The sequence below is a fragment of the Cyprinodon variegatus genome, unplaced genomic scaffold (assembly GCF_000732505.1).
Source record: "Cyprinodon variegatus isolate N-32 unplaced genomic scaffold, C_variegatus-1.0 Scaffold1423, whole genome shotgun sequence".
NCBI classification, from domain to species: domain Eukaryota; kingdom Metazoa; phylum Chordata; class Actinopteri; order Cyprinodontiformes; family Cyprinodontidae; genus Cyprinodon; species Cyprinodon variegatus.
The window spans coordinates 108302-133404 of record NW_015151876.1 but is presented as its reverse complement, the minus strand read 5'-3'; the positions used below and the strand labels follow the sequence as shown (position 1 = coordinate 133404).

Sequence of the window (25103 nt, the reverse complement as noted above, 5' to 3'; positions counted from 1 at the left end):
TAAAATAAAAAAAGGCTGACATTATTTTCCTTTCACCTTACAATAACATGATACTTTTTATTTGTAGGTTCCTTAAAATCACATTAAAACATGTTACAGATTTGAAAATTGCTTTATTTAGTCAGAGTTTTTTAGGGATATTTAAACTGTTTATTAAAAATATTGCCTGTTATGTTTAAATACAATGGTTTCTCAATCACAATTATTTAAATTCACCTGTGAATTGTGAGAAAGGTGGACAAATAAGTGCAGACAAGTCTTGTGTGATGAAGTGTGTTTAGTGCAAAATGGCAGCGTGCAGCAGCAAGGGCAGCAAACTGAAGCAAGACTAATATAAACTGGCTAATTTCAATAAGTTAAACACATACACAGTCGTTTTGTTTAAAAAAAAAAGCACTTTGAGCAAATTTACTGAAAACATTAATGTTTTGTTTCTACAAAGTAATACATATAGCCCAAAAAAGTAAAATCTTTAAAAGAAAATCTGGAAAACTGGGTCACTTTGAAGAAACTACGTTTGGCTGAATACACAAATTAGTTAGGATTAGTTCTACTTAAACGCTAATTCATAGGAAACTTGTAGTTATCCATTTTGACTTCTGATCTTTTTCATTGGATTATAGGACCATCAGAAGTTACATGTGATCATTGTTAAGAAAAAACAATTAAGATGAATGAAATAGCAAGTGTGATAGTTTTTAGTTTAGGGGCAAGTAGAGAAATGACTGAAGAAAAATACAACATAAAAAGCAAGATTTCAATCAAGAAAAGGCTCATAAATGGTTATAGGTTTACTGACTTTTAGCTGAGGATTAGCTTGGCAAAATTCTTAATATTCTTAATAACAGATCAAGCAAAGTAGCACATCATTCAGGCACATATCAAATTAAAAGCAGATTATTCACTTAAGGGGCGGGGGGCTGATGTCTTTCTGCAGAACCACCTTGCTCTGGCCTATCCGGCTGCCTTAAACGGACACCCATGCACCAAGAATTAGTTAGCATTCTCAAAAAGAACATGGTGTACCTATGTTTCCAAGTCGTACATCTCCTCAGTAGCTTCTGCTTATTACTATGAATTTTACTAAAAATCAAGGGGAAATAGACACATGATGATTCGTTACTTGATGCAGGAAGAGATGAAAGAAAATATTTACCTTATATTGTTAAAAAAAATCTACTTTCAGCTTTTTTACCATTCCTACTGTCTTTTCTCTGTGAATTTGAATCCAATAAATGTTTTTACCTAATTATTTAACTTAAAAAGTGAGTTTCATGCATTTCAAAAAGTCAGAGCGCCATTATAGTATTTATGACCTAAGATATGATTTAAGAATGGCTTAAACAAATAAAATCATCTTACTCCATGTCCTAGATATGTGTGTGTGTGTGTGTGTGTGTGTTAGCTCTTGAAGCACTGACTTAAGCGTGAGTTTAAAATTTGTAAATAAGTACCCTTGTCAAACATGTTTTCCTCCCAATAAAAAATCCATTAATATGCTTGAGAGCTCTTTAAAGAGTTTCTACTTTTGCAAGTTCAGAAAATGTCTAGTAAACCGCCATCAAGTTATAATCATGATTTTGTAAGTTATGGCAAAGTATTTCTTTGTATTTAGAATAGTTTTTTTTTATTGTTTTATGTATCATTCATTTTTTTTATTTTTTTTTTTATTGTCATTTATGAATTACCTTTGCTGCATTTTTTTTTAAGCCATCAACGAAATTTAATTCTGTGAGCTAAATAATTAAAATACTTTTTACTTTCAATTTTTTTAAGATGCACCTATTAACCCTCCAAAAAGTATTATGCATGAATGTGCCTAAACAACAAGGTCAGAATGGATGTTTAAGTTTGCAGAAAAACTGGCTTTCAGAGGCAGCAGAACAGGGGCTTAGTGGAGGAAAATGAACATCTACTGCAGAATCGTCCAAAAAAAGCCTGCAATTTGATGAGTCATGCACTTCATGTCAATATCCCTCCTTTAACCATGTGAATTCAAGCAGGCCATGGCAACAAGTGCCTGAATCGCAGCATGAAGCCAGTAACCTTTCAGCAGAGTGTTGTAGTTCACTGTTGTTTCCTTGTTTTTATTGTCATTTATGAATTACCTTTGCTGCATTTTTTTCCCAAGCAAATATTAGTCTTTGAATCTATGTTATAGATAAAGTAGCACAGCTGCAGCCCACTGTGCAGAGAGGTTCTTTTCTCTCTCCTGAGACCTATTCATAGCGACGTTTCAGCATATTATACACACAGTAATATTCAGGCCTTTTAAACCGGCCATTTAATGACTTTTACATTATTTACAACAAAAGGGCTGCTGTGGTGCTTCACAGACAAACATTTACTCTGTTTCGTATCTGCAAACAAAATATATTACATCACATTGGCCTTGCTGCCCCGAATGCTATCCTGCCATAATGATTCTGGAAATGTATCAACACCATTAATATATACCCTTGAGATAGTTGTGCTATATAAAAACAGACAAAGAAGAATGGCTTATAAAGCTACTTAACAACTACCTGAGGCAAGATGGTGGATGTTAAAGAAACAATACGTTTTTGTGCATTCTTGTTTTATTATATTTTTCTGGTAAAAAAAAAATGTTTTTTTGGTATTATTGTTTTTAAAAAGGAGCACTAAACAAACAGATGCATTAGTCATGGAGTGCCAGAGTAAAAACAGCTTTTAGCAGGGCTAAATATCATTACCCCCTACCTTAAGCTGCTCTGATTAGATCAGCTTTGCTGTGTCAATGCAGTTAACACAGTATAAAAAACCCTTTTTTGCTCTACTTTTACTGCAGAGAGATCAATGAAATTCTCCATATGTTCCTTTGCAAAAAAAAGGAATTTTTACTCCATTAAGAACAGTTATTGCATAAGAAAGTGACTTTTGAAAGCAATTCTGCAATTCATTTTGTGATCCAAATTGGTGAGCCCTGCACAAGGCCACACAATGCAGAAATCCTGTATTAGACTATTTGTCCAATGGAATTTGGGACTCTTACTCATAATAAATGTATTCAATATGTGTAACTCAAACTATTTTTAAACAAAAAAGGAAAAATATCCTCCTAAATGGATAGATGCATTTAAAGCGTAATAAAACCCAATGTGAAAGTACAGTATAACGCCACCCCAGACAAATGAAGAAATGTGCCACCAAATGGGCAGCGCCAAGAGACACAGAGGTGCACAGCCATGTGCAGACAGTGCCAGGGGGTTAAGCTGGAGTGTGGCTTGGATTAGAGAAGGTGACAGTAAATTTGATATGACCCAATCCTATACATATCTTAATCAAAGCACTCTACTGACTAATAGATAATGGTACCTCCTGAAAATGGAGTGAGATGGTTTTATGGTATGGTATGTTATTGTCTCGGTTGTTACCGAACATTGTAGGATCTAAAAACTAAAATGTTATCACCTAAGAGAACACATCACCTGCAATCACTTGTAATTTCCAAGATTAATCGTAACCACCACTATAGCCAAAACTTTAGGGTTAGGGCTGTGACATAGACATGCACCATTCCAACCATAGGGAACACATTTTACTGCCCTAGCCACTTTTAAACACTCAGAGGGCAGCATAAGGATGGTTTTCAACAATGTTATACAAAAATTTTTTGAAATGGCACAGTAACAAAAAGATTGAACTGTGATGGACTGATTTATGCAGTTTATTTGCAAAAAAGGTGGTTAGGTTACTTTAAAAAATAAAATAAAATTTTTTTTGTATATTTCCTCAGAAAATAAAAAAAAATAAAGGCAGCAGCCTCCAATTTTTAACTATGGGAACTTCATATTTATTCAGCATACCAAATCTACAGTATTGATCATGATGTGCAGTGCTGAATGGTCAACGGCCGGCTCTTATACACTGTTTTATCAGGTCCCCAAAGCACTTTTTACTACATCCAGTCATTTACTCATTCATGCACACATTCACACACAGGAGATGGTAAGCCACATTGTAGCTACAGCTGCCCTGAGGCAGACTCACAGCAGTGTGGTGAAGCAGGGTGCTGCTGTAGGTGCTCATAGGGCCCAGAGATAGAGCAAGGGCTTAAAACACTAACCCACTAATAGAACTTGTGTTTAAAAGGACTTTATCCATTGATAGGCTAACTAAATAAGAAAATGCATTCTGTTATACTCGTTTACTGATGTGTATTTTAATAAATACAGAAAAAACAAATAAACGCTGCAGTTAACTTACTGTGTGAATAAGCATGAAAGAAACAACATGAGCTGCAAGCTAAACAAAGACTAAAAATTCTGACCAAATAATAGTATTAATGTTGCAGAACAATACAATAGAAGTAATTTTTTTTGCCCTTTTCTCACAGTGAGGCACAAAACAGTAGTTATCAGTAATTGCTAAGCTAGTTTTATATCTAATTAAAGATAAACAATTTAATCAATGTAATTAACTGAAAAAAACAATTTTTCGAATGACTTTTCTACTGTAGTTGTCACAGTTAGACGTAAATGGCAGTATATGACTTAGTGATGGGGCAGTATCTAGCTATGTAGATTTGTCCACAGACTAACCCCCATCTGAGTTTCTACATCACATTTCTAACACACACTAACAGTGAAAGTCCAGTGAAACGATCACATACCTGGTTGTTGACTCTCCCTGCTCCTTCCTGGTGTTGATAGAAAAGAGAAATGCAGAAAAGTATGAGGATAGATTTTATTTAAGGCTTTCATAAAAACAGTAGCAATAATAATAAAAACAGCTTAAAATGAAATATATAGTAGGTGTTTTTGCATGTTTAAGCTTTAACTTCTAAATGAAAGAAGTTTCAATAAAAGCTGGTTATGCTTTAGTATCAATGAGCAACTTTATGTTCTTAGAGTATGGAAATATTTCAGCCAGTATATGTATCCAGGGAAGTTTTTTATTTTTTTTTTTCCTTTTTCAAAATTAATAACATATATTGAACCTTAGCACTTTGGGTTCTTCTCTACTGTGGACAACCTGACATTATTATTATTATGTCAGGTTTTAAAACGATCTATAGAAGTTGGGCTTAGCTGAAGTTCCGATCACAAACTGTATACATACACACCTGTATTATCTATCAAAGGGACATAAAATTATAGTTAAGCTACCCAGTTGCTGGATGCAACACTTAAATCTAAATACAATACTAAGTGCATCCAAAAGCTTCGTGTTATGTAAGTGACCTTAGATGGTGCCTTATATTTGTCGGGAGCTCAAACTGCTAAAATTGATGTAAATTAGCAGGTGTTTAGAGCTGTGATAACTGATTATATATATATATATATATATATATAAAAAAAAAAAAAAGTATAGCGGTAAACTATGGCACTGATTTATGTATTGTTGAAATAATCTAAAACTTGCAAAAACACCCGCGTGTTTCTTAGAATCAGCACTGTTCCAGCAATCACTGCTTTCACAAGTGCTCATAATTTAGGGTAAGCATCACTGATTACTGGCATGCATTTCAGAGAAAGAAACTTAGTAAAACACTCACTACTGCATGCAAACATTCAAGGGAAACTAAAAATGTGCTTCCAAGAAGAGAAAGATACTTACGTTTGCTTTTTTTTAAGTTTAACCTATGCTTTTTGGATAGTTCTACACATTTTTTTCTCTCTCTTTCTTTCTCCATTTATCTTTCTATCTATTATGTGATAGATACACAGTAATATCTATCACAGTAATACATATTAAACAAGCCTGTTGGAATCAAAATTTAGCTGAGCAGCAATCACTGAAATCAGGTGTTTTCTGCCATGTTCAGGAAATGTTTAGTCAGACTTCTGCACCTAGTGACAGGTACGGTGGTTCACTGTTCATGAGCGAGTTTTTTTCTTTAGATTACTTTCTTAAACAAAACTTAATTTTTTTTTTGTTTTTACAAAATGGTCATTTAGTAATGTTATAGAAATAGACATTACTGTGCTGTTGGCATAAACAGGTCATATAAGAGGTACAAATAAGCAGTGCACAGCAAATTTGTTGGAATGTAGTTTTTCTTTAAGTAAAGTTTTACATTATAGTGATAAAATAAAGGAATTATATTTCATAGGATTTTTAAAACATGAAAATAGCATGTGTGGATATGCATAAATAAACATAATGAAGCAAAAATTTAACACAACAGTTAAACAGCAACAAAATTGAATAAGCCTAAATCTGCGATCTAAGAGACAGTGTAACAAAAACAACAAATATAGACATCACCTGCCATAGTTGTACCTACTTCGTAGGGCTGCAGGTGTGCAACGCCTTTAAGTGAGGCTTCCAGGTAGCAACGGAAACTGAGTTCTCATCAGCCGAATAACTACGCCAAACACACTGCATGCAGAATACAAACAGAACACCCCCCAAAAACCCAGTTAAATATAAAGCAAAAAAACAAACAAACCAACAAGTAAAACAGGACCAAAGATGGCACCAGAAGGAAAAGGGCAAAAAGGACGAAGACAATGATTAAACAAATAAGAACAAAAGATTATTGGAAATGCAAAAAAATAAAACATGTACAGTATCACACGTCCGCGGTTTGGTGGAGGTCAGGCATGGATACATGCCTGTGGAGTGGCAGGAGGCTCTCATAGTGCTGCCATGTGGCATCCAGGTAGGGCCTTATGCTGTCGGTGGAGTAATAACGCCACGCAGCCTGGTTAAACATTCAGATGCACAAGATGAAGAGGAGCAGATGAATGAGCAACAGTGGTTGAAAAAAAGAGAATCAAGCTTGTGGAGGTGCATGGAAGAAAATAAGAAGTAAAAGGAAGAAGACAGGAGACTTATGGAAGCATCTGGGAATACAAAAACAAAATTTGATTAAAGGGGCAACCATAGGGTGAGGATGAGGGCTAGACATTATTGTCCTGCTTCAGAGGTTCCAGGATGGAAAAAGAGAAACTGATGAAAAAATAATAAATGGGGTTATTCATTATTTTTCAAAAATGAATATTTAAATAAAGTCTTGTCAAAACCCTTTGTTTTCTTAAATTGTCACTTCACAAGCAAAATCTCCAATGTATTTTATTGGGACTTATGATACAGCAGCTCAAAGTAATCAGAAATAATGAAGTGAAAGGAAAATAGCAACTTCGAAAAAATAAAATCTAGCAATTTAAACGTTTTCTGACCATATTCTGAGTCATGAATTATTGTTCCATTTTATTTAGATCCTCTGGGATTATTAAAGTATTTCTTATTCTGATTCTCATATAGTTAAATCTGGCAAGTCTGTTTTTCGGTTGTGCAGCTGGAGTGAGTCAAACAGAGAGTCAAAGGAACTGAATACTTTTTTTTATTAATATTATTGTCTTTATTCCATTTACCACTAATGACAAATACTCTGCATTGATCTATCACATAACATCCCAATAAATGCACGTAAGTTTGATGCCGTAATGTAACATGTGTAGGTTTAAGGGGTTTGAATACTTTAGCACAGAAAGTTAAACATCTACACCCTTTTAACCAAAGCAGTTCAAGTGCTGGGTCAGGTCTAGTGCTACAGCTGTTATTACTCCACAAGCTTTTATTAAAGTAGATTCACTTCATACAACTGGTATTTACAACTTTATACATGGTCTGGTAGACCGCTACCACTACTGCTCCATGTTTAGGTTTGCTGCTGTTTGTTCTACTACAGGGAACCTCATTGGTTAAAAACAAACACACAGTGAAGGGTTCTGTTTAGAAGTACTGCTACTTTCAATACATTAATGTAACAACCAAAGGATAATCAGCTTTACCTGAATGAGGTAGGCTGCAGGGTTCCTCCTCTTCTCAAAGTGCTTCTGTCTGTGCTGCTCCTGCACCTTCAGAGCAAAGCCTGAGCCCAAAATACCCTGATGAGAAATGCATTAGTTGGTTTTCTGTAATATAAACCCACATAGTGTTTTGTTTAAAATTTAGCCAGTTTAAAAAGTAAGGAGTTTTAATGGATTGCATAAACGATCAGACCCAAAGTGTGCATAATCAGGAAATCCAATATCGTTAAACAAGAATGAAGCCACAATTGAAAGAAAACAAGGTAACCCAAGAACCCTAGACCCACTAAAATATTTAAAATATCAGAATTTAAAGATGTTCTTTATTTTATCCATTACTACATGTATTCCAACACCAAGCAGAAAGCAAAGTGCCTAAAAACTCAATTAGACAGCTGTAGCTGATCCAGAATGCTGTTGCCTGCATCCTCACTGTAACTAAGAAAGTGTAGCACATTAAGCACATTTTAAAGTTGTTCCACTGATTTCCCTTTTAAGGGAAAACCCTTTTAAATACTTCTGTTAGTTTATAAATTGCTGAACGGCTTAGTTAGCACCGAAATACATTTCACACTTGCTGTGTATTAACCTCCCAGTCCTCTGAGGTCTTCTGTGACAAATCTACTCTGAATACACAGAAAGAACCAAGCAGGGAGAAACAAATGAACACATTATAGTTCTAAACTTTAGCTTTACTAATCTGGATAAAATAGAGACTAAAATTGCTGAAACCCAAAGTTAAAAATGCAGTTGTTCACAGTCCTTTGAGTATTGTTTGAGTTTAAAGTCTAACTTCCCTTACCTGCATTCAGTCAAATCATTATTTTATCTTCTCCCTTATGTTATAAATTATTTTATTGAAAATAATTTCATTCTTACATTTTCATAATCATTTCCTCATTTCAGTTTTTATTCTATTGATCATTAATACTCACTTTTGTTATACTATGCCACTGTAATGTCGCTTTTTCTGCTTTTTCCGATTAGGTTTTGTTCATTCATGTACAGCATTTTGAATATTCTTGTTGCTGAGATGTGCTACTTAAATAAGTTGACCTTGCCTTGCCTTATGTCAAACATGTAGCGCATCAATGTAAAATGTTTTAACCTCCACAGAAAAAGGCATGCCCTGTAGATTCATATTTTAGTTTTTCGGGTGAAAGTACAGATATTGGATTTTACCATGATTTCAGCAGGTCAAATCTCCTCATACAAACTTTAATGTTAGAATAAAAGCTTTGCTGTTTAATTTTCAGCTGTATTAATTGTCTAATTATATACAAATCCAAATGTCAGGTTATAGTAAAGGGGAAATGTAAATACAAACAAATGCATTAAAAAAAGAAGTCACTGAGAGAGAATGTACTCACTGCAGGCAAGGCAAAGAAAGAGATGCCCAGGAGGGCAAACACCGCAGACAGCAGCCTTCCTGTCCAGGTCTTTGGTGTTTTGTCTCCATAGCCGATAGTTGTCAGGGTGATCTGTGGTACAAGACAGGAACTAATCTTCATAATATTGACTTAGTGTTTCATAATGTAAATGCAAATTACCCTTAACAATTTGAAGCAGTTTAATTATTGAAGAATAACTTTCTTGCTGCTGTAAATTTCATCATCTCAGATTGACCAATAGAGAGACAGACACAGTTTACACCATGTACGGATGTTATTTTATCTGAATGTTTTCAGACTGTGTAGTTTGTTCTGTTGAGGCAATAGCTGCCATGAATGAAGAAGCCACATTTGCCATTATGAATACTTTATTTAAGAAAAGTGTTATTTGATATAGAAGTGAATGGTTAATTCCTATAGCAGTTTTCTTTGGTCAAAGACAAATTACATAAGTGAAAATTAAGAGATTAAGCATCATGAGCAGTAACAAAATTCAGAAATCTTCACTGTAAACTTCACTGTTCAATTCCATTGATTTCTTAGGGTAATACTCAGATCTGTTACAAACTTTTATTTTTAATATTGGCTTTGTCAACAAATGTCACTAAGCTCACCGTGCCCCACCACAAAGCATCAGCATAGGTAGTAAACTGGTCGTTGGACTTGTTCTCCACAAGGTAGACGAGGAATGAAGAGAATATCAGAACCAACAAGCCGATGTACCAAGCAGTTACCAGCTCCTGTAGTAAACAAATCAGATGATGCAGTTATTTTAGATGAGCGAAAATAACAAACATTCCTTTAAGAGTAAAGATCCTTTCTCGTCTTTTAAGGTAAGCCCTTTGCCTCCACTTTATACATCATTTTATTAAGCTTGAAAACCAGAGATGAAATTTTTTTTCCAAATCTACAGTATGTCTAAAATCTCCCATAACTAATTATCTCATTTAATAAAACAACATTTAACTAATGATAACTTTTTACATGTTCTATATAAATTCTATTTACAGTAATATGAAATAAACTGATATGAGCAGCAGAGAATTATTTGAGATGGAAATAAACCCTGCAAACAGATGTCTTTGACATAAACCTCTGAATAAATAAAACAAGGAATGCTTTTATAAAAAAACAAAAAAAAAAAAACATAAGTGTTTAATGACATATTGTAGTTATCACATGTAAGACAAATGATAAGCAAATTAAGTATACAGTCCTTTACTATATGGTTCACTAGGTTAGCTTTGAAGACTGCATGTCACCAAGATGGAGTATTAATTATTATTAGGAGATTTCAAACTCACATATAAAACCTTCCCTATTCAGTCTAAACAATACACATGCCTTACTGCAGGTTTTGAAGTGCAAAATAAGAAGTAGAGCACATTATATTGTAGTAACTAAATCAAGGATAACCTGAGATGCTTTTATTTTATGAACATTTTGAAGTGTTTGTATTTAAAATGATGAAAGCTTATCTAGAACCTATGAATGAATAAAGAGGAGAATATGTTTGACTATCAGAACTTCTGTCTGTGGTGTACTGACAAGTTTACTTTCACCTAAATTTCAATCGAATTTAGTTTATTTATATAGCGTCAATTCAAAACACATGTTGTCTCAAGGCACTTTACTGAGGCAATTCAAACAGATTATACAGATTGATTGAAAGTTTTCTAAGGAAAACCAGCTGATTGCGTTGACTCATTGACTCGTAAGCAATCCCTCACATATTAATGGCTAACATTGTTCAGGGAACTGAAATCTGAGACTACTGGTCTAAGTTAATTCTTATGTCTTTACAGCAAGAGAGTTTGTAGAATCCTAAGTAAAAACAAAGGTCTAAGTTGAGTCAAAAGTCATCTATAAGCAACTTAAGTGAAAGTTTATTTTCAGACTTGACTCACCACCTCTTATAATTTCCCTCAGACAGCTAGAGAATGACACTAAAACTATTTTAGTTCCATTTAGGTCCTTATATAATCTGAGGTATACCAAGCATCAGTTTTACTGTGTTCCCGTAGTCAATAAAAAAATGATTGTTGAGCATTTACATTCAAAGCTCCATTAGACTGGAGCAAACTGGAGCAAACCTGTTCTAATTAGATCTATTATGTCTCTACAGATCTTTAGGAGAGCTATATTCATTCACTTACAAACAACTTTTTCTTTTCTGATATGGATGTATTCTTACCAGATGCTGCTTATTTTGAATTATAATTGAAACCATTTTTGGTGTATTCAGTTTGCCTACTTGCTATTTAAATGTGTCCATGTTAATGTGTATACTGTACTCCTTTGATTTATTGGTTCATGTACTGCAATCTGCTTGCGCTTTGTGGATTATATTTCTGTCTTCTGTATAATTGTTGTTTTTCTCATCCCAACAGGTTATCCTTTCAATTAAATTTCAAACATGGCATATCAGTCTGAAAAGCCCGACTTTAAAGACGGGACTTACTGTATAGGGTCTCTAGGTTTTCATTCAATCAGATAACTACAGATGTGAAGCAAAAATGTCTTTAAGAAAAAAAAAAGAATAGCCTTTAGAGCATGAGGTTAATATAAGTATATATTTATCTTATTCTGGATATAATGAAAGGCATCATTAAAACATTGCTCCATTGCATTATGGGTAATTATGGTGACACATTGGAAACTCCTGCTTTCGGTGCAGGGATTGACCCAGGAGCTTTTAGACTGTATAGTCTAAGCCTGCCGTGACTGACAAGCTGTGTATTGAATACACATGGTGTGTGTCAGTCTGGGTTGCCAGCCTATAATTCCCTGAGGGAAAAAAAGCCCTGGGGTTTTTAATCCCAATGCTTTGCGGGAGAAGAGGGCTATAATTACTTTATCTGCAGCTAAATGGTAAAAACATAAATATTTGTGTGGCTACCTCTATTCTAGACACCAGTACAGAAAAGCCCCCATGTCACAATTTTTAAGGAGTTGTGTTTTCTGTTTAAAGATGCACTGGAAACATAGCTGGCCAGAAGCTTTCCCACCGAGAAATGTAGGAATAGACAAAAGATTTCATCTTTAAAAGAAGCAAAGAAAAGCAGAAATGACCTGCTGTGGTTTCTACAGGTACTGTAGAAGTAAAAGAGAATATGTCTGTGTGGGCAGCTGCAAGTGAAAGCAGAGCATTAGCAAAGATTCAAAGAAAAGAGAGCAAGAGGTTTCAGAAATTGGAACAGAAAAACAAGAACAAAGTAACTGGATCACTATGTTTTCACTAAAATGTTATGGATACATCATTTTTCTATTCCTTGTAAGACAATGCGCTTTCTTTTCTAAAACTGGTTCTTTTACAGTGGGTTGTTGAATGGTGTGGATATGTTCCCTTAAACATGTTTTTTTTAAATAATTTTTATATATAAAAAAAGTTTCAGGATGAGAAATTCACATATTACTGAATATTCATGACTAATAAACTAATAAATAAACTAATAAACACTGATTCTATACTTTTCAGCATAACACATCATAATTAATGGTGTGTTAACGACAAACTATTACAGTTGAAATAGATTCCCATCTAAATAAAATACAAAAAAGTATATATTTTTTTAATATATAATTATTGCTTTTTTCTATAATGTTTAATTTTATCTAGCAGTTGGTCTTGATCTGTTTTGTCACACAGCTGTCAAATCTAAGCTGGACCAGCAGTCAGTCTAGGGTGATTTTCCATGTGGTTTAAAATAGAATAGAATAGAATAGAATAGAATAGAATAGAATAGAATAGAATAGAATAGAATAGAATAGAATTCCTTTATTGTCCCACAATGGGGAAATTCTGGTGATTATAGCAGTTTTTAGTCTAACCTTGCTGTGGGCATACACAACAGAACCCAGCAGCTTCCAGGTGCCGCCTCTTCGGTCCATCCGGACCATCCGAAGGATCTGCAGGAAGCGCAGGCTCCGGAGGACTGAGGTGGCAAACATGTTGCTCTGGCTACCTGCTGATACCACCGCCACTGATGCTATCAGCACTATGATGTCTTGTGGAGGCAGAGGGGAAAGAGGGTAGAGAAAATTATTATAAAAAACAAAACATAAACAAAAAACAACTCTTTTTAAATGGGACTATGAGTACCGGTAGATAAAATGAGTGTTTTTGTGTTACATTTGAGATTTTTTATAGCAGTTTGTGAACATTAGCACTGCCAGTCTATTTGTACACCCAAATGAAAATATTACATCAAATTCACAAAAATTAAGATTAATAAGTCGATCACTTGGCGCATACTGGTTCTGAACTCATTAGGAAGGCTCAGTGGCTAATCAAAGATTTATATTAAAATGCGGTTTCTCACTTGTGTCACAGTATTTGCCATATGAACTCAGCAAAAACACAATAGCACAAGGATCTTCACTCTATTGCTGATGTCTGGAGATGAAAGTGTAGAATGGACAGAGGAGGTTTCTAGCTTGGCTGGAAGTGAGAGCATCAGACTTTGATCTTTAATACAGTCCTGACCAATGAAAGGCTGTGGCCTTAGGCTGCATAAGGAGGCAATTTGTGGGCAGGTGAGAGAGTCTTCCCAATTAAATTTGCACCTAAACTTCATAAAAAAAAACAAAATTAAATAATGAAAATATGGTGGTCGGAGTCTTTATTTTTGAATGCATAAAAGTTTTACATGAAAACATATTTTATAATAAAAAAAACACAGAATCTACAATAAAACAATTGTTAACAACCTTGTAGAAAGTTTCAAATCATTACTTCACCATTTTGATGCAGTGTCCCATTCATCCTCTCCCTTTCCCTTAACTAGAACTTCTATCTTGCATAGTGTGCTTGATGTTTTGCTAAATACCCCCTTAGCAATACAGCTGAGGGGGCAGCACAAACCCTGTGCCCTCTTGCCTGGCCAGATCTCCTGACTGTACTTTCCAAGCAGAAAGATCCAAGTATAAACATTGGAAAGGGTAAAATACAGCTAATGCCACGTCTTTGCAAAAGACTTCCTGCCTTTAAAGCTCTTACCACAGCTGAAAATGAAATCAGCAAACCATGGTCATTATAGAGTGCTGAGAGACTAAACTCAGAAAGAGAAAGTGCGCTCTGTCATAGAAGAGATAAGACCAGGGTGATGGAGAGGTTAAACTCACCTATGACGCAGAAGGGCTTCCTTGCAAAACGCAGCCGACCCTGCCATCCTCTGTAGCGGCAGCAACATCCTGCTGACCAGATGCGGATGATGTACTCCAAACCAAACACCACAATCATTACACATTCCTGTGTAAAAAGACACAAACAGAGGGTATAAATGGGAGAAAGCTACATGTGATAGTTTAGGAAGCACTTGTTTTATTGTGGGAGGAAGATTGTAATCTATGCCTATAGCAGGTTTACAAAAGAATACCAATACTGTAAAGGCACCTGGCTGCAAGATAAGAGACCAGTGCATGTCCTTCTGAAACAACTGATAAAATATGAGATCTCAAAAATTTTCAACTTTGAACAAGCAATGCAAAGTACGGTCTATTGAACTTTAACAATTTAAAATTAACGCACACACAAAAAAAGACACACAGCAGAGAAATCTCAAAACGTTCCATAAAAATGACCAATAGTACTTACCAGGAATATTGGTTTATCTATTTTATCTTCCTTTTTTTTTTTGCCTATGGTTTAAAGACATTAATCCGCAAAGTTTTCTTAAAGTCCCATCACAGCATGAGAACCAGTTTTTAGTCTGCATCATCAGTGGGTCATTTCAAAATGAGTTACAGTATGTCAGCTGATTTGCTGTTTGCTTGTGTCCACCTGGTCCTGATTTAATAGCAGTTATGTTTTTCTGGCCCACTGAGATATTCAGTTTATGGAGAGTCTAAGCACATGCAAAATAGAATAAGGTATTTCAAATATGGCTAAACGTGTTATTTTTATTTATTTTTTTTTTATGGCTGGATGATATGCCCAAAACTTATATTTGTCATGTTCTGCTACTCTGGACATTTGTTGTGTTTATGTTTGACCTTTTGTGTTTTAGTGGTTTATGTTTTTCTGTTTCTTTTTCCTTTTAGCATCCCGTGTCGAATCTTATTTTACCACAGTCCTCCTGGGTTTGGAGATTTGTTTTATTAGGGTTTATATTGTTACCCTTAGAATTATTTTTATTCTGGGTTTTCATTTTGATTTATCATGTTTTATTTACTTCTTAGTTTAACTCTTCCTTGGGATTTTTTCAGTTATGTCTTATTATGTATTCTTGTAATTTATTTAGTCTTTATTCCTATGGCATTATAGTTGTCCCAGTTTTTCCAGTCTTCTCCCTGTCATCTAGTTTTAACTTGCTCATTCTGTTTTTTCTGTTCTTATTTATTAGTTTCATTTCCTTTTTGTGTCATCAAAGTTTATTCCAGTTACTTATAGGCCCTGTTATATTTTCCGGTTGCTCTCTGTTACCTACAATGCTACTCTTCTTTCCCCTCAGTTCTCTTTCAGCTTTTTCTTCCCACACCTGCTCCCTTTAGTCAGTTACTCCATGCATTGTTCAGTATTCCCCTTCCCGGTATATTAACTCCTTCTCTGCAGTTGCTCATTGCTGGATTCTCTTTATTACCTCCTATAAGTCATCTGTAAAAGGAAAGGTATGTGTTAACATCTTTAAGCTTGCGTTCCCCGATTCTTTCCTGAGACGATATAACTCTGATGTAATATAGTTATATAATATATAACTCTGATATAATCAGGATATAACTCTGGACAAACACTCTAACACTTTACAATGTATGTGTGTGTATTAAATAACAATGAGACATGACAACAACTGTGTGGTGTGGAGGCTGCAGCGCCTCAGACTGGAAGGAGGTGAGAAGAGTAGTAAGAACAGCAGAGAAGATCATCGGAGGTCCTCTTCCCTCCATTAAAGACATTTCATCCCAGTGCGGCATGACATCATAAATGACCCCTCACACCCCCACCATGGACTGTTCTCCCTGCTGCCCTCTGGAAATTGGAGCACTGGGGGCTGTGACCCCCAAACTGGGAGAGTGGCTACAGCAGATTCCAGGTAAAACATCAGAGGTCTCTGTCCAGAAGAGCTCAGTCCTAGGAACAGCTAAGATACTGCGCAGAACCCTCAAACTCCCAGGCCTCTGGTAGAGGACCCGAGCTTGAGGATGACACATACCACCCCACGAGGGGTGAGAAAACAGTTGTTGTTTTTTTTTTTCTTTTTATAATAAAATTAATGTTTGAACTGAAAATATACAGTCATACATATATATTACAATTTTTCATGTATGTAATGTTTTTCAAGGCTGCACTTTAAAAAATTTAATTGTCTAAAGCTGTTTTAAATGAAATTTCTTTTTGTTTACATTCGTGTACACAAAATGACAAAATTTCTAAGTCTACAGTCTAAGTCTTTTTTTTTTCCATAAAAGGTAATCTTACTCATACCGGATAAATTACTTGTGTTAGAGATAGCAGCGCTTACCAACGGGGTCAGTTCTACAGGAAGTCTGCCCTGAATCACAGTTAAAAAAAGCATTTTATACAACTCCAGTGTCACACCCTGCCACATCATCACAATACATCATTACATCATACACTTTTGTAAATGTCTGGATCCCTGGCTCCAGTCAGATCAAACTATTACTCAGTGTCCCAGATAAAGGCAGATAAAGAAACTCGCTGTTAAGAAAGATCCACTCTGTCTGTGCCCCCATTTCATTTCCAAATCTCTGTTATGTACATAATGAACATTATAATTGTATATACTGACAGAGGAACTGTCCTAATTAGATAAACGGCTTGAGAAAACATTAGTTTTGACTCACCCATAAAAAAATCCAAATGCAACTCTCATATTACTCTCTGCTATTGTCCTTTGTTGCTTGCCTGTTTACCATTTGTTGTCTGCTGCAATCATCTCAATAAATCTGCAAGAACCAGTCTCCGCCTCTGCATATTGGGGTCCTTCTTCAAACTTTGACAATATCACAATATATTTCTTAATTTTGTTACACACAATATAATTTTGATATCAATATAAAGAAAATATAAGCCTCAGCAAGACTGCCAATAATGCCCACAACAGAATCCTCTACAAACTCGTGAAAGTTATTTCGCCATGTTTATGAATCTCTACACAGGTTTAGGCAGGCTGCCATTAACAGGTTATTCTAACACCAACGTGTTAGTTTCCTTTGAAAAGGCTTGTGACGTTTAGTTTATTAGAAACATATATACATTTCCAGTTCCAGATACAGTTCCAGTATCTATTTCTTGTAGATTCTTCACATATTCTGCCTCATTATTGGCTTATTGTTTGTCACCAGGTGCTGAAGCTCTTCGTCAAATAATGACTGAGGTAGGGTCTCTGTTAATGCACACATACTGCTTTTGCTTCCATTAGATGTAACACTGATGTAATTAGTGGGCTGCACTTTGTGAAATGGTAGCGACAGCTGCAGGGGCAATTGTGTGCAGGAATTGATGCAGTGACCTTTTCCTTTCTGTTAGAGGCTTTTCAAAAGAGAAAAAACACACAAAAAAGTCACATTAGGAAACTTTTAAAAGCATTTTTGCTCTTGTGCCCACTAGTCCATACCGAATCACTTTCTTAAAGGATCTTTGAACTCCACTTGGTGTTACGAGTACTTACAGTACAGCAGGTACTGTACATTTCATGGTTTGAGGGTAAAGGCTAAAATGAATCAGGTGCAAATGCACAAATCTAAGATTTATTTAACTCTTAACCTTGATGACTGTCTTAAAAAGTGCTTACTTTGTTAGTATTCATTCAGCTAGGCCATATTCTACAGTCATAACTTTGCGTAACAGAAAATCCAAATGATAATCAGGAGAAATAAACACAAACGTTAATCAGATATGTTTTTTTGTTGTTTGTAATAAACAATTTATCATGATACAAACTCATTGTATCTCTATTTATATAAATTTCCTTAATTTACCAGTATTTCATATCTCACCTTCAGGCATTATGTAGATCAGGAGATTTTAAACTTTTTAGTTATCCATCATTAGCAAGGTTTAACCATATCATCTTGGTAGAAACCCTAAAACAGCATTACAATATGACTCAAGTTTCTTTAACTCTGTATGTTATATAAATAATACAAAAAAACATAAGCTAACCAACAATTTAAAAACTGTGACTGCCCTCAATTAGCGGCATGTGGGGATCCAAACCTTTTTTTTTTTTATGATTTAAGGTGTCCCTGTACCCTCCAGCTCTATAAAAATGCTGTGTTTCTGAGCATAATTCACAACTCCGCCCTGCTCGCTTGAATGTTGGAATTAGCTAAATAAAAACCTTTATTACATTTTTGTCTCCCTGATCTTTTACTAAGCTTAAATAGCTATTCAGTAACACCTAGATATCCAATAATACTGCTTATCTTTCTAGGAAAAAAATAATCTAATGCTCTTCTGTGCTATACTCTGCATTCCTCTTAACCCTTTACAATGCAGACTTTTCCATCGACTCCCCATGCTTCCACCTCTAGAAGTTCTTTGACAGTTCTGCCATAGCTGGCCTCATCACAGTTGGGGACGACTCAGAGTATAAATAGTAGACTCAGGACTTTGTAAATCGGTGCCAACAGAACCACCTTCTGATTAATGCAGGGAAAACCAAGGAGCTACTGGTGGACCTTCGCAGAAGCAGCTCCACCCCACTGACACCTGTGAAATTCCAGGGAACGGACATTGAGATAGTGGACTCTTATAAGTACCTAGGTGTTCATCTGAATAACAAACTGGACAGGACTCATAACACTGAGGCTCTGTATAAGAAAGGTCAGAGCAGACTCTTCCTACTGAGGAGACGGAGGTCTTTTGGAGTGCTGGAATCATTTTACACGTCTTTGAGCATCTATAAATCATTTGCCATGGCTGCATTCTCTCTCTCTCGCTCTCCTCTTCTTCTGCTGGGCTCCACTGCCACGGATGGCTCCTGTGCTGGGCTTGGCCCCGTTTGCCTCATAACCTCTTCTCTTTATGTTTACACATGGAACTCAACTTCAACACTTTACTGCACCACTCTCATTGTCTTACTGATACCTATAGACTTGCATGCACCTGCATTTACACTGATCTTATTATACTTAAGAACCAGGTCGTACCTTAAGTATACGTAACAGCTTATGTGAGAAAGGTTTCCTCTCTCCTGACTCAGGTCTCCTAAAAAAGTACAGTTTGTTCAACAGTATGCTTTCTTATAAATGGCTTCACAGGTTGGTCTCCACCTTGTGTACAAATGTTTTTCATGGAAAAAAACTATTTCCATTAAGTTAGTTGCAAAATACATTTCAGTGAAATGTTTCAACAGTGCATAATGAATACATACAAAGAACTACATTTCTATTAGTATGTATTTTTAATAGTTAGCATGATCACTGGGTGAATTAAGTACCAAATAGCATAGGTTTCAGAATTTGAAATCGGGGCAACCATTAGATGCCATCTCAGGATCCAAATTTTACCTTAAGGGTATAGGTACACGGCACAAGTATATATTTGTTCTACTAAACAGATTAAATGGCAATAAATAACTCTCATTGGGGTGATCTAGAATAAAAGCGCACGTTTGGTCCTATTATCATATCTTTTTCCTAAATGGGACATACACCTTCTTTCTTTCCCCATTTAAATCATTCAATTATGGTCTATATGAACTAAAACTGCAAAGCTTTGGCATAATTTCCTTGTTTTTGTGTTTCATTAGGTCAGATTTTACTCCTGTTCTGAGGTACACCTGAGTTCAACTTGCAGTCTCCTTACCAAGCACTTCATTACTATTTAGATTTGTGAGATTGATAAGCCTAAAGTCCATGGTCTTGCTTAGCAGTACCGTGGCAACGGTTGCAACTTTATTGCTCAAAAATACAAAAGGAAATACCGTAGAGAAAATTTTACAGATTAAAAAATATGAACCAAACAAAATATAAACAAATCTAAAACCTAGCTCCTGTGGGCAGTAAGTTCAACCCTTGTGAATGTCAAAAGGACTCCAGTTGCACAAAAAAAAAGGTAAGGACTGAACAAGCTAATATTGCAAGGTGTCTCTCCATATGTAAGAGCATAAATTTCTGAACCCATCGTGAACTTGCACCACACTTTAGATATCTTTAAAGAAAGCTTTGCTGACAGAGATTTCTGGTCCACAGGCTCAAATAGGGCAGCAGGGATGTGGGTATCAGAGAAAAGAGATGAGTCTTCAGTAATGGTTATTATCTTGCTCCATTTAGTTCACCGATCAAGTAGGTGACAGGATTGGGAGGAATTAAACAGAATTCTTTAGCTTCAAAGTTTCCTACCAGAATTAGCAGGCAGCTTGAGGAGAAGTCCTTATGATTGGGGATGGTTGTGAAGACAGAAAGGACCAGGCAGCTGAACACCAAGATGAACCTGAACAAAACACAAAGTATTAGAGTCAAACAGGAAAAAATCAGTGGTACTAACTCTTAACTTCTATAGACCAGTGCAATGAAATTTAGTTGGTCTCTGCATGTTCCACTTTGACAGATATATAGAGCATATATAGAGCTGTTGCTGTACTGAGGAAGAGCGGTAGCCCAAGAGCATGTCAGTGCAATCACAGGACTTATTTCCTGTCTGCAGCGAACCATGAGCCAGACTATTATCCATTTTCCCCGAGATAGCAACCTAATCATGCTTGTTTGTGTAACAAGACATGGAAAAAAACAAGCTGTGAAACTGTAGCTACTACAAAACAAGCAGCATCTGTCAATTTCCATGCTTTGACTGATTTTCTCTTTGCATGCAAGTTCTATCACGTGTTGGTTTTCTTGAAATCCTTTCTCCAGAAACACAGTGCTGTCTAAAGTACCAATAGAATTTTGGGCTACCATGCCTTGTAGCATACAGTATAAACTTGTTTGATGAATACTGCAGATTTCCTGTTGGATCAGTTAATTAAAGTGTCTATGCTTCAATTCTGCTGATGACCAAAGATACTGAAAATATCCCCCCTCACACACACACACCAACCAACCCTAATGTTAAGTGTAATATAGAACCTTAACCCCGAAATGAACACAATTTTTTTATCCTTGCTTTTTGTTCTCCTTAGTTAATTCTGAACAATTGCACATATATTATAAACCTTCAGCTGTAGGATTTTTCATTCATATGTCAGAATTCAAACCATCAGGATGGCAAATCCTTATTAATATTTAGGGATGCACGATATTGGGATTTTGGCCGATATCCGATATGCCGATATTTTAAAACTCATGTAGCCGATAACCGATATCGATACCGATGTTAAAGCTGGACAAAAATAAGTAGTCATTGAAAATAGCAGTTTTGTTATCCATTTCTGACACTTTGAAAAATAATATACTCAAATATATTTTCATATGCTGATATCAAATTGATTTTTAAAAACACGGTATCGATCTATTTTACTTCCAAAATATCGTGAAATTTCATCGTTCTGTTACAAACTCCCGTGATATTTTGCAAAATCTTGTGAGATTTTGTTAGTAAAATCGATCGATACCACGTCAATATATCGATATATAAAAATATGGCAAAATTTCCTGAATTTTCGGGGGATTTCGTAGCATAACGATGACATATAGCAATATTTCATTAGTCAAAGAGATTGATATGGTGTTTTTGAATGACAATATATCAGCATATGAAGATATTGCGATATTTTAATGTATCAATATTTTTCCCTCGTCTTTAGAAGTTTTTAAGTCTGTAAAAAATAAGTTTTTGAGGAAGAAGAAGAAGTAGTTTTTTTTTTTTTTTTTAGACTTTAGAAACTCAGAAGCTGATCAAATATCCGGTTAAATATCGTTGGATATTCAGTTTTAAGGCCGATACAGGCCGACACCGATAGGGGGCAGATTATATCGTGCATCCCTATTAATAATATAAAGCATTATTAAACACTTTGTATAAATCTCCATTAAAAATGAGCCAGCAGCCAAACTGTGATAAAAATTCAATAAATCCTTTGTGAAAATATTTGGAAACTGTGGGTAGATATGAGAGGAAATCACAGATCTACACCATGACAGACTGTTCATCAGTAGATTACTAAAACAACTGTTCATGAGTTTTCTTATATTTCCTAAACACACCATCTGCTCCCACTTGTTTTAAATGTTATCATTTGTGAAATCTGTACAAACTCTCATGGAGTGTACCTCTATATGATTGTTTTATAGGTTGGCTGGCTGCTTGCATTTCTCTGATCTGCTGTATTGGTATGCTTTGTTAATTGGAGTGAGCAGATTCACCTGCCTTTCTACTAATCACCCTCATTGCCCCCCAGCTGTGGTGATACCTATTAAAACCTGCCTCTCTCTGTTAGTCTCTGCCTAATTGTCTATTTACCTACATAACCTTAGTTCGATTGATAGCGTGCATCGCCTGCCTTACTATATTCCTGTGCCTGCCCTGCTCTCACTGGTTATTCCCTCCATTGCCTTCGTCCACAACCTGCCCTCACTGGATACTTGTCCTGGACTATCTCTTCCTGGCACCAGTCTTTCCGGCAATCATCTTGCTCAAAACCTGCCATCATCCTTCATGATTTCTCAAGCCAACTACCAGCCTCTTCAGACTATCGCCAGCTGGTTCAGCCATCATCTTCTACATAAAGCCTGCTACCAGACTTTTTGCATTAAACTCCAATTAAGTTCATCATTATATTAAACTTTCAATAACCTTTTTAAGAGCACCGCTGTGTCACCATGAAGATTTTCTAAGGTTTATCAGTGTTTAAACCTTTATTTCAATAAAGGCTTAAACACTGGTATAATGAAAGGTATATGTGTTTCCTGATACACTCATTATAGTTGACTGCCAAAATATGACCAGAGAGTACTTCAAGATGAATCCCTTTATGTCTGCTCACTCCTAGCTCATTTATTTCAAGAGCTAAGCTTATAGAAGCTAAGTGGACCCTACCCTTTAACTAATCCCTCAAGAACAATCACAGAAGTTCAAAAATCAATTATCTAAGGATTATTGATTTATGATTAAGCAAATCATTTAATAAAAGTTGCTTTAAATCAAATTAAAGGCTAACTGGACTTCCAAACTTTTTTAAATAAACTGTGGTTCTTAAACGCAAAATCAATGCCAGACCTTGATATCGTTGCATCATTTTATTGATTATGATTTTTAACTGTTTTCATTTCTTCTTCTTTGTATACATACTACCTCGATTTAATTGAGTTAGTCTTAGAGTTTTTAAGTAAAATACATTTTTATATTCTTAAAGGAAGTAATTGTGTAAGTAATTGTATTCCATGTGTGTGCAGTGTTAATTGTTTGACTGTGATTTAAGCTGGATTCACACTTCCTTTTGTTGTCCTACACACAGCCAGTTGGGCGTCTGTTGGAATAACAACATATGACAGTCAAAAAGTTATTCAATTGACTAACATGTTTGTCCCCCCGGGTTGGGCATTGAATATAAAGTTATTGTGTAACAGTCACAAATCTGGTCGAGGCTTTAAAATGAAATAAAAGCATGGAGCTCCAAACTTTAGAGGCTTGCTTTGTTGACATTTACAAAGATTTGAATAATATGAATGTGACTGGTGGGAAACATCGGGTGACAGACATTGTGGGACTGTCAAGTGAAAAGCAAGTTCTTTGTCACTGGCACACCTACGCCTTGCTCACCTACAAGGTTTTCAGACTGAAAATTACAGAGCGGAATTAAACTCCCTCTATCCAAGACCAAACTCGTGCCTCCACTTTCAGTGCACATTTACTGTTAAAATCTGGGAAAGAACCAATGAAAAGTTCTGTGACACATCATTAGGTACTTATTGAAGTTGCTATTTAATCCCACAAATGAACATGCTTAGACGACCTTGGTCTAATCCATTATATGTCACGGTGCTCAGAGGCTGCAAGTTCAGTTTCGAGTGTCTCACTGTGTATTAGCAAAGTGTAGGGGAGTAATCAAACTCTAGTTGATTTCATACCGGCTAACACACACAGCCCCACTGTAACATTCTGCCAAATACAATAGGAACATCTTTCCTTTGACGCACTCACCTCCTCCTCTCCCATCACATGGACACTCGCAAAAGGACACAGCAACAATGAATAAATAAAAAGTGCTACTCCTATCTGCATGATTTAGTTGAATTGTCTGCAGAGTGAGTTTCAAACACTAATAGGTAGTGTTCATATAATCATATAATAACTAGGACCACTTTGAAATTGATAAGGAGACAGAGGACCAGAATTTCTGTCCTAGGTACACAAGCAGCTGGCCTTATCACCTTAATTTAATCTTTGTTTAAAATTCTTAAGATTAATTTTAAGCTTTATGTATGTGCTTGTTAAACCCTAATAATACCTTAATAATACCTGCCTGTTACTTTTTTAGGTGGATGTTTTCCCAAGCAATTTATCTAATTAGGACAAGATTTGGAAATGAAATGGGAGTATAAAGATGGTGTGGATTATAAAATGCTTTTTTAACTGGTATTCTGGGCCGTCTTTCTGAGGAAGCAAGCCTGGTTAAAAGTGCTGCCATCTGTTACTCAAACCATTTCTCTGCACTATGTGGAATTACAACTTTTGTCAATCAATTTTGTCATGTCCTATAGTAATTTAATACATAAACCTTATAAACTGTTATTTAAAGTTTTGGTTTCAAGTGATCTGTCCTCAGGAAAGAATCTGGGAAAGCTTAAAGCTGTAAACATAAACCTTTCCTTTAGAAAATGATTACATCATTTATATTTAATTTTCTCATTCTACCTTTAAAGCAGCACTGAATGAAATGTGTGCCTCACATGTCTGAGGATGATAGCCCTGTTGACATTAGGCAATGTGAAATTTCTACGAATATTTAATCATAATTTAATAATAATCCGAAGACTACAGGGATTGAAAGTAAACTGAAAATACTTTAGGAAACAATTTCCACATATT

At 35.5% G+C, this 25103-nt stretch overlaps 1 protein-coding gene across 5 annotated transcripts in view; it reads right to left on the bottom strand.

Annotated features, from left to right (window-relative positions):
• LOC107103334 (potassium voltage-gated channel subfamily KQT member 5-like) overlaps window positions 1-25103 on the bottom strand; it is a 128833-nt gene that overhangs the window by 13704 nt on the left and 90026 nt on the right. For 2 of the 5 annotated variants that reach the window (XM_015402999.1, XM_015403000.1), the window contains exons 2-10: window positions 20480-20570; window positions 14297-14423; window positions 13004-13179; window positions 9787-9912; window positions 9152-9262; window positions 7764-7859; window positions 6251-6345; window positions 4634-4660; window positions 1027-1083 (exon numbers count right to left, since the gene is read on the bottom strand). In XM_015402999.1, coding sequence (XP_015258485.1) covers window positions 1027-1083; window positions 4634-4660; window positions 6251-6345; window positions 7764-7859; window positions 9152-9262; window positions 9787-9912; window positions 13004-13179; window positions 14297-14423; window positions 20480-20570 — 906 coding nt within the window. Of the gene's footprint in view, window positions 1-1026; window positions 1084-4633; window positions 4661-6250; window positions 6346-6581; window positions 6671-7763; window positions 7860-9151; window positions 9263-9786; window positions 9913-13003; window positions 13180-14296; window positions 14424-20479; window positions 20571-25103 lie in introns of all 5 variants that reach the window. The other 3 variants (XM_015403001.1, XM_015403002.1, XM_015403003.1) reach the window with 2 other exon arrangements.